The sequence below is a fragment of the Pseudomyrmex gracilis genome, unplaced genomic scaffold (assembly GCF_002006095.1).
Source record: "Pseudomyrmex gracilis isolate BER0280 unplaced genomic scaffold, ASM200609v1 scaffold_68, whole genome shotgun sequence".
In the NCBI taxonomy this organism is placed as follows: domain Eukaryota; kingdom Metazoa; phylum Arthropoda; class Insecta; order Hymenoptera; family Formicidae; genus Pseudomyrmex; species Pseudomyrmex gracilis.
This window is the reverse complement of record NW_018020652.1, coordinates 623,464-632,641: the sequence shown is the minus strand read 5'-3', so window position 1 is coordinate 632,641 and position 9,178 is coordinate 623,464. Positions and strand designations below refer to the sequence as shown.

Below are 9,178 nucleotides of genomic sequence, written 5' to 3'. Positions count from 1 at the left end.
TATTCATCCGGATGAGCGACCCGGAGAGCGGCAGAAAGGGGAATTCTCAGAGAGTTTCAGCGACCATTAGCGAGAAACGGACTAAGCCGGCGACTTAAAAAAAAAAAGAAAAAAAAAGTTTCCGTGCTGCATATATTAAACCCGTGTAAATGTGTCTTCTCGCGTCGGTGTGCACGAATCTTAATTCTTTCTTAGTTATCTCCTTCCACTAATTCACAATGATGGCGAAGAAGGGAAAATAGGGAAGGTCAAAGATAAAAAAAAAAAAAAAAGAAGAAGGAGAAGGGAATAAAGTTTAAAGCCGCGGCCAACATTTTTCGCCGCCTTTATCTTGAAAGATTAAAGGCTTAAAAGGTGTTCACCACACCGCCACACCGGTATGTATTTTCGTCGTCCGATCGCGGACTTTCTGTTTTCCAAATTGCAATACGCTCATTATTCTCTTCAACACCCGTTAGATAATCAAAAGAAAAAAAAAACAGTTGGTTTTTGCGACGGCAAAATAAAACGAACAAATCTAACAAAATCGCACACAGAGCCGTCAGAAGTAAAAACCAAAATGTAGCCAAAAAACCGGTCCTAAATTATATAAATATTCAATTAAATTCGAATTACATTAGAATTCGCAAAACTGCGATAATTAAAAGTATTGATTATCGGAGGATACGAGCGCGCGGCGGGAGTGATCTCGTACATCTGTTCATTAGGTAATGAACTTATTAAATCAGAGAGAAGCGCGCGCGTTGTGTGTCTGTGTGTGTGGCGGGGGAATTTATCTATAATACGGGTCTCCCCTTCGCGTTCGTTATTCGCTTAATTATCTGGAAACACTGTAAAGGTTAATTGTAATTGGAAATAATATCAACCGCGTGTTCCGTGTGTGTGTGTGTGTGTGTTTTTGTTTTTGCCGTTTAATGCAGACTGCTAAAGATTTTCGCACGAATGTGTTCTAAGAAAGAAAATATTGATTTTCCGTTTTTCCGTAAGAATCAAATCGTTCTCAAACAATCGTTGCTTCATGTCGATTGAAAATGTCTCATTTCCTAAAGTGAACCAATTTCCGCGCACCAAGTCCCGAACAATCGGGAATAAGATCGCGAACGAGATCCGTGATTTGCAAACGATTGGAATTCAAATTATGAACGTATTGATAAAACGTACAAGAGACAAGGATTTTCCTTTTATCTTTTTCTTCTCGAAACTCGTCTTGTTGCGCGCGAAACGAATCTTTTTCGTCACTTTTCCGGGATGCTGAGTGTTACATTGGAGTGTTTGGTGAATCTTGGTATAAAAAAAAAAAAAAAAAAAAAATATCGCACCGAAACGATAAATTATTTGAGACATTTGTGTCTTAACGTTTGTTTTACATTTAAAAATCTCACCCGTTCTCAAAAAGTGTGATGACTAACGCACGTCGCGATTTAAACAACGTAAACGGAGACATGGTGAATGTGGTGATAACGCGATCACTATCTACGATACGACAACAAATTGGCATTAGCTCTCGAGATAATGAACTCATTTCAAAATACGACACACACACACACACACACATATATTTCAATTCTTGAAATTTCTCACCTTTATCTACAATAGCAGTAAAACTGCAACATCCAAACACCAATCTGTATGTAAATTTGCAACAATATTCTAGAAACAGTGTCGTCGAAGCGACAACGATCAGATACAAATTTTCCCTTCGCGTTTCTCTTTTCTTGACCTCATTTCGCGCACCGTTTCTGCGGTGTCATTTGACAAAAAAAAAAAAAAAAAACAAAAAAAGAAAGAAAAAAAAACAACAGTATTTTCCTCAGGTGCCTTATCGCTCTTGCCGCGAGAGTTTATGAGGAAACTCTCGGTCTCTCACCGGAAAGAGAAAGATTCCGAATTCGTCTTCGACGGAAGCGCGAAAGTACAAGCGGCGAGATGAAGCGAGAGGACACGGGACGTAGGCGGAGAGAGAGAGAGAGACAGAGAGAGCGAGAGAGAGAGAGAGAGAGAGAGAGAGAGCGTGGAGCTGCTGGCCGTTATATGTGAAAGCGTCAGCACACACGTTTGTATGGTGGGTTTGTATGGTGGCTCGTCCGACAATAGGCATTGTGCACCCGCCATAACCAGGAACCGAACGCGACAGCACCACGCCAGCATTGTCCGAGTGTCAGCCAGCATCCTTCTCCTCACCCTCGCTTTCTCTCGCACACCCCGTTCGCTCTCTCTCTCGCGCTCTCGTCCTACACACATTTCGTTCATTTCGCGCGTTCCGGTTCTTCATAAATCCCTTCTTTTCTCATTTAGAAGACTCGCGCTCGAGTCTTCTTAACATCTCGACGACGATCTCGGCAACAATTTTTGAACGACGAAACCGCCGCCGATCCTCCTCTAAAAAAAGGCAAAGGTGACAATATATAGTCAACTGCGCATAACACGACCCTTCGCTATTGGACGATGAATTTTAGCGGTCACTTGTGAAATCAATTACTTAATTTTTTTTTTTTTTTTTAATCTGTAATGTTTTGTCACACATTTTTATAAATAATATCTTAATTAATTATTTTGCAACCGAGTCAGAACGTTTAACGAGCCGCAGATTTATCGCGATATTATGCGCGCGACTGATAAGCAGATCGTAGATAGCGGGGACGGGAGATAGCAATCTCCAAGTAGATAAAAGCGATCTATCGATTAGGGTATATAAAGAGAGAGTTTAGATAGTCGCTTCTCATTATTTAGTGACTCATATACAGTAAAGAGTGCAAAAAAAAAAAAAAAACAACGATATTCGCAGCAAAATGAAAGGTAAGCTCGTTCTCTACCCCCTCGTCCCCCCTAAAAAAAAAACTAGCTATTTGACGGTGATTGATTATCGTCGCGCTCTCTTGTCTAATTTATTTTCAGTCACACTTTCCATCGCAATTGTCCTGGCCCTGACGGCTGTGTTACACGCCCAAGCCGATGATGAGGTCGAATGCCCGCTCAGAACACCGGAACCAGGAGACGAGGCCGTTCTTATTCCCCATCCTACCGACTGTAAACTCTACTACGTTTGTGACAACGGCATTCCGATTCTGATGAAGTGCCCCAAAGATCTGCACTTTAACCCCGAAGAGAAAGTTTGCGATTTCTGGTGGCGCGCTGGGTGCGAGGACGAAACCAACAGTTGATCACATTCCCCCCCTCCCCCCCGATCGCACCGCAAGCGCACATGTAAACATCGTGCAATCACTATTTTACCGCTTCGGTGCGGTGATCTACTACTATTTAATTTGTTGCGAAAACTACGTACGTATATATATATACATGTTTGTACGCAACAGTGCTCGGAGCGAGCGCTGTTTTTTTAAGTAAATAAATTTCCGTTCGTCATCCGAAGTGTGATGCGTCTTTTGTTTTTTACTCTTCACAGCTACGAGACGTTATTTTAATTTAATCAATATACGCGACTGCGCGATATCGGAATTGCCTGAAATATAAATATCGTCAAATATCGACGATAACAAACGCGGATTTGCGATAAAAGCCGGTTGTCCGAAATCGCACAGTCCGCACAGGCGTGTGATATAACAAAAAAATGACTTTATCAAATACGTCGGTCGTTTTGTTGCAAAGAAATTATGTTTCGATAATCAAACAAAAAAAAGAGAGAAAGAGAACGTAGAGTAGATTCAATCATCGTTCGGAGAAATTCGAAAAGAAGTTCGCGGCGCGCTTCGATCGGAGAAGAATGAGAAAGAAATGCGCGGGAATGAGAGAAGAAGAGGAAGAGAATGTGACAGAAAAGGGAAAACCTCATCACACAGCGATGACACTTAAATTCTCTATTTCGTTTTGAGCTTCGAAGCTTCGAAACTCGGAGTTTGTCGCGCCGGCTCACGCGCCAACAACGTCGCTCGCTCTTCTCCGTCAGTTAATGTCGTATTCTCCGTTGCGAAAAAAAAGAAGAAAAACGATAGAAAAAGGCACGTGAAAAGGAAAGGAACGAACGACGAACAGAGGAACTCGCAAGAGCGAACGGATCCGAGAGACTTTCTTATCGGTACGAGTCAGCTGCCGACTGCCAGCCGGGCTCGCTTACGCGCGCATCTTCTCGTATGTTCCCTCTCATCCCCCTCCCACGTTTTCCTCCCTTCTTGTATTCTTGTCGCTTTCTTTCTCTCTCTCTTTCTCTCTCTCGCTATACCTTTTTCTTCCATCACTTTCACTCTGGCTTCTTGCTTTACTCTTGTGCCATTTCCCACCTTAACACTCGCCGAAATGTATCCGGTTGGTGGAGCATCAACGAGGGCGCGCTGTTAATGGATTCTATTCTGTATCAAATTGGAAACCGATTGCTTTTTTTTTTCTCTCTCTCTCTTGTCGCCGTTGTTATAAGATGCGTCGCCGGATAGAGTGTGTACGATCGATCCGGGAGCGTTTCATCACTTGTTATTTTTATCACGACGAAAGAGAGAAAGATAGATAGAGAGAGAGAGAGAGAAAGGATAAGAGAATCTATTATTGCTGCAACACCGTTATTCCGTTTCGCATTCGCGAAAACAGAGATTAAGTAATGACAATTTTTTAAAAATAAATTTGATCAGAGCCACAAATTCAATTTTCTTTTACTAAACTCTTCGAACGTAACAAGTTTCTTTAAATAAATAAAAGTAACAAACATTAGGCTCCGAAATTTGAAAAATTCTTCATAAAACAGTTGACGGGGAATTCGATAAGATGAGCCTTGGATGTGTTAATGTGTTAAAATATCTAATTTATTCAATCTTATAACCCCAACGTTTCGATTTTGGATCATCTTCAAAGGAAATATAAAAAGTAAAAAGTTCTGTACAAAAGTTCATGTGAAAGAGAGAAGAAAAAAAAATAACAAATTATGAATAAATAAATAAACCCCCACGAACGGGTCGTTTGATAATTTTTTTACACTCTATTTGTAAGTTTTTCTTTTTTTTTTGGTACTTTTTTTTATTTATTTATTCATAATTTGTTATTTGTTCGCTCTTTTACATGAACTTTCGATATTGTACAGGACTTTCTACTTTTTATATTTCCTTTGAAGATGATCCAAAACTAGGATGTCAAAATGTTAATTACAAGATTGAATAAATTATAGATATTTTAACACACACAAACATCCGTGTCCAAGGCTCTTATTGGCCCTGTCGACTCTTTTATAAAGAATTTTCTTTAAATACTTTATTTATTTTGATATATTCTCGACTTCGAGACCAGATGATTACAATTGCTTTTTTTTTTTACAAAGCTAATTAATTTGCGATATTCCGCTGTTATCTCACGTGTGTTAAAATTGTTTTCATTGACACGCAATGGTTATTTAAAAACAGCCGATAACAAAATAACATTTATCTTTCCTTGAAAAATGTAAATTAAAAGCCGTTAAAAAGCTCGCAATTAAAAGCTCGTGTTTTCAATATGAATTGCAGCCGGTCTTTATTCATTATTACGCCAGTTCTTCTTTTTCATCGCTCGAAAGATAAAGGAGGTTCAAAATACATAATCTCATGTTTAATTTATGCAGCTTGTTTTACCAGGTGGTACACATTCTGTCGTTGGTGCATTACGCGCGGCAGAAGAGGGCGAATTAATAGCCGGACGTTTTTCTACAAGTAAGTAAGAAAACGGTAGAACGTGAAAGTATATAAAACACACACCCACACACACACACACACACACACACATGTATATATGATATAAAGAAGAGACCGTAAGAGAAACAGAGGCATCGTGATTATGAAATGCTCGGATGGCGTGCAAAGAACCGCGAGGGCCTCTCTCCGTCCGTTCTTCACGAGAGACGTGCGCGCTTAAAGCTTCGTTCGTCAGCAGATTGCAAAACTTTTTGTTGCGTGTCCTCCTTATTATACACGAGATTTATTGCTCGAGGGAGAAGGGAAACGGGGGCTATTACACATCGCGGCATTTGTTTTCTTTTTTTTTTCGCTTTAATATCGCTTTTCAATTAGAGCGAACGTCAAAAAAAAAAAAGAAAAAAAAAAGAAAAAAAAAATTTTCTATAGCCGGTGCATTACGGAATGGAAGAGTGAAGCTGGCCAAACTGCCGGTGCTGGCAGTCGTCCTGCGGTGTCCCCGAGGAAATCAAATTATCGATATATGTGGAGCCGATGCGCGCACACGTAACGTATATGTATGACGAAGTGCAAGCCGAGGCACAGGTGGCCGACTGATATTGGTTTTGCTTCCGGATTTGGCGGACACCCTTTATAGCGGGTGGGTAGACGCGGACGAAACTCGCCACGAAGGGCAATTACCCCACTAAATATTCACAAGTTCATTACAAGCGGAGATGCATTCATCCCTTCGCCTCTCTCTCTCTCTCTCTCTCTCCGCCTTCTATCCCTTCCTCTCGCTCTTCAACCCCTTGTGTCTTTACTCTGCTGTTTCTCTAACACCAGTAACGTTCTCAAAATAGAACCCAATTTCCAGAAAGTACTGCGGCACCACTTTGTTTACATCGCGAATAAACGCGGTTTCTCGCGGATTTGATTTGACAAATTGATGTGCGAAAATCATTCTTCCGCGAATCCTCACTGATTGTTAACGAGTTACGCGCAAATACGCGCGATAAGATTGCCCCACGAGTCGTGATATCTCTTCTTGCAAAACCAAAGACGTGGATTATTAGGCAAATGTTATGCACGCGACTGTTTGATTAAGCGGAACCTGAGAAACTATATTCACCCTCTCTCTCTCTCTCTATCTTTTGGTTTTGTTATCTCTTTCTTTTTTCCCCGCGTCGCTGTGTGAGACGCGCGTAACATTTTGTCGCTGATGTCGTAAAAAAATAACGAGAAATCGCGCAAAATATCTTCCTCTTTTCATCATATCTTTCGTTTCGATGAAACCGGAATTAACTCCGTGTAATTTTCTCATGTATCAGATATTTTTTATGCGACACCGTTTATATGCAGGCATAGCTGGAAATCCAAGAGCTAACGGTTCTCACGTTCTCAGTAGTGCGCGCCCCCCCCCCCCGGTCCAAACACACGCCGCGAGGTTTTTCCGACAAAAAGCTCATAAAAATTTAATAGATCGTTCGACCCGAATGCAACGGCAAGCTTTTTATGGCTTATAAATGTTTCGTTTGACCGAAAACAATTTTCTCGGTCCGGAGATCACGACGTAAACTCGTTGCAGCATTGGTCAGCTTAATTCGTCTTTTGAAAAAAACTTTAATCTTCGCGAGAGTCTATAAACGCGCGAAAAGCGCGCATTTTTTTTTCTCATTGAAAAACGCTGCGAACTTCTCGAACTCGATATTTATAATTTTGTACAATAATATATATATATATGTAATATGTTAACAATTATATTTTATCTACAATTTGTATGTGTGTGTGTGTGTGTGTGTGTGTGTGTGTGATGTCTAGTTATTTATTAAATCGTTTCACCAAACTTATAGTATAATTAGACAAGAGTTTTTTTGACAAATTCAATGACGCGTCTGTCAGATTGATTTCTGGCATATCATATTTTACTCGAAATTTTCGAGAGAATCGCACGCGCGTCAGCTATTCTGCCGAGGGACTGCCTCGATTAAAATTCGATCGGTTATCGTCGTTATGTCACGTGATATTTCGATTTATGTGTACGATGCTGATAACAATCCAGCGGATTACCGAAACCCACGCGCTGATTAATCGACAGACAAGAGATATCAGAAGTCGATACAGTCCTTCCGAGGCAGTTTGGAATTACCGGCAACACAATTAAAAAACTTTTTTCCACAAAAATTACAAAACTCTCTTCATAAGTCAAGCCGTTATTGCAAACTCAATAATTTTAACACGAGACCGACATCGGCTGGACTAATAAGTGAATTAATCAATTTGATAAAAAAATTAATTGAAAAAAAATTTTTACACTAAACACGTAAGTTGAAAATTTACTCTAAAACCTTTTTTTTTATTAATCCAAATGTGGTTAGATTAGACAAAATGACAGACACAGAATTATTAGATGATTCATATTTACCGCTAAATTAAATCAGCTGACAAAATTCTCTACAAACAAGCCTTAACATATTTTGAGTCCTCGAACGTGACTTTCATTTTGTTTTCAGTCTTGAATACATTTACAAACCGACAACAACGACATGTAACCTAACAAATTTTAATTTTAAATGTAAATAGGAATTTATTTGTAAGTCATATTTTTTTTTTTTTTTTTTTTTTTTTTCAATACTTTTGTCACACACAACAATTATACCTAAATTTGTTTTCTATCAGTACCCACTGAAGATGACTGTAAATACAGTTGAAACGTTTGGGCAAATCTAGTGTTTTTCTTTACCTATCTGCAAAAAACATCCAGCAACTTGTTCAGATACGTCTAATCTAACCACATTTGGATTAATTTTTTATCCTGAACCTGAGGCTCTACATCTCTTTTTTTTTTTATCACATCAAATGTATAATGCGCGCCCCGTTGGCGTGGGAATATTTTTTATACCAATATTGCGAATGAAACAAAGAACAAGTGAAATTTATTTTTGACGTTTGAGTATTAAGTTAGCACCTCAGCATTCAGAAGCTGTTTCCCACTTTTGCCATTGCGCGTGGAGAATCCGCGCTTATAATCCTATTGCTTTACTTTATGAAGATATTGCGCAGATGCAAAAGGTGGAACTAGCCGCGCGAGGGCTATAAAGGAAAGGGCGACGGGAGCTCTGTTCTCCCTCGAACTCGATCTGGATTTACGATATTAGTTGCAACAGCACCTGAACCCAGCCGACCTTACTTTAAACTATATCAGGTCTCCTTGCTCCATACGCATCGGTTTCCCTTATTTATTCCGACCGTTTCGTGTGTGTGTGCCACACACACACCTTTAAATTTCCGTTCCTCCGGTTTGTCTCGAGCAATGACAACTTATTCGTTTAGAGAACTCGCTTTACACCCGTAAGTTTTTATATGTTCAACTACTATCCACTTTCTTTACAACTTAAGCAATTTCTCTTGAATTGAGATTTAAGATCAACTGCGGAGTCTTTTAGCAAGTACTCATCGAGACTCATAGTTCTCTCGCACACTCTTACATTGCGAAGCTGTCAAAACTGTTCTTTTTTTTTCTCTTTTCAACCTCTGGTGAACAGAAATATAATTCCAAGTCGGAATTTTTAGTCCTACTTTAAATCTGTAACTTC

General features: G+C 39.7%; 1 protein-coding gene across 1 annotated transcript; it reads left to right on the top strand.

The window, feature by feature from the left end:
- Positions 1-2,699: 2,699 nt before the first annotated feature.
- On the top strand, positions 2,700-3,369 carry LOC109854503 (peritrophin-1-like). Its single transcript, XM_020427642.1, has 2 exons — positions 2,700-2,796; positions 2,896-3,369. The coding sequence occupies exons 1-2, from the start codon at positions 2,790-2,792 to the stop codon at positions 3,159-3,161; spliced, it is 273 nt and encodes a 90-aa protein (XP_020283231.1). The 5' UTR covers positions 2,700-2,789; the 3' UTR covers positions 3,162-3,369.
- Positions 3,370-9,178: the final 5,809 nt, after the last annotated feature.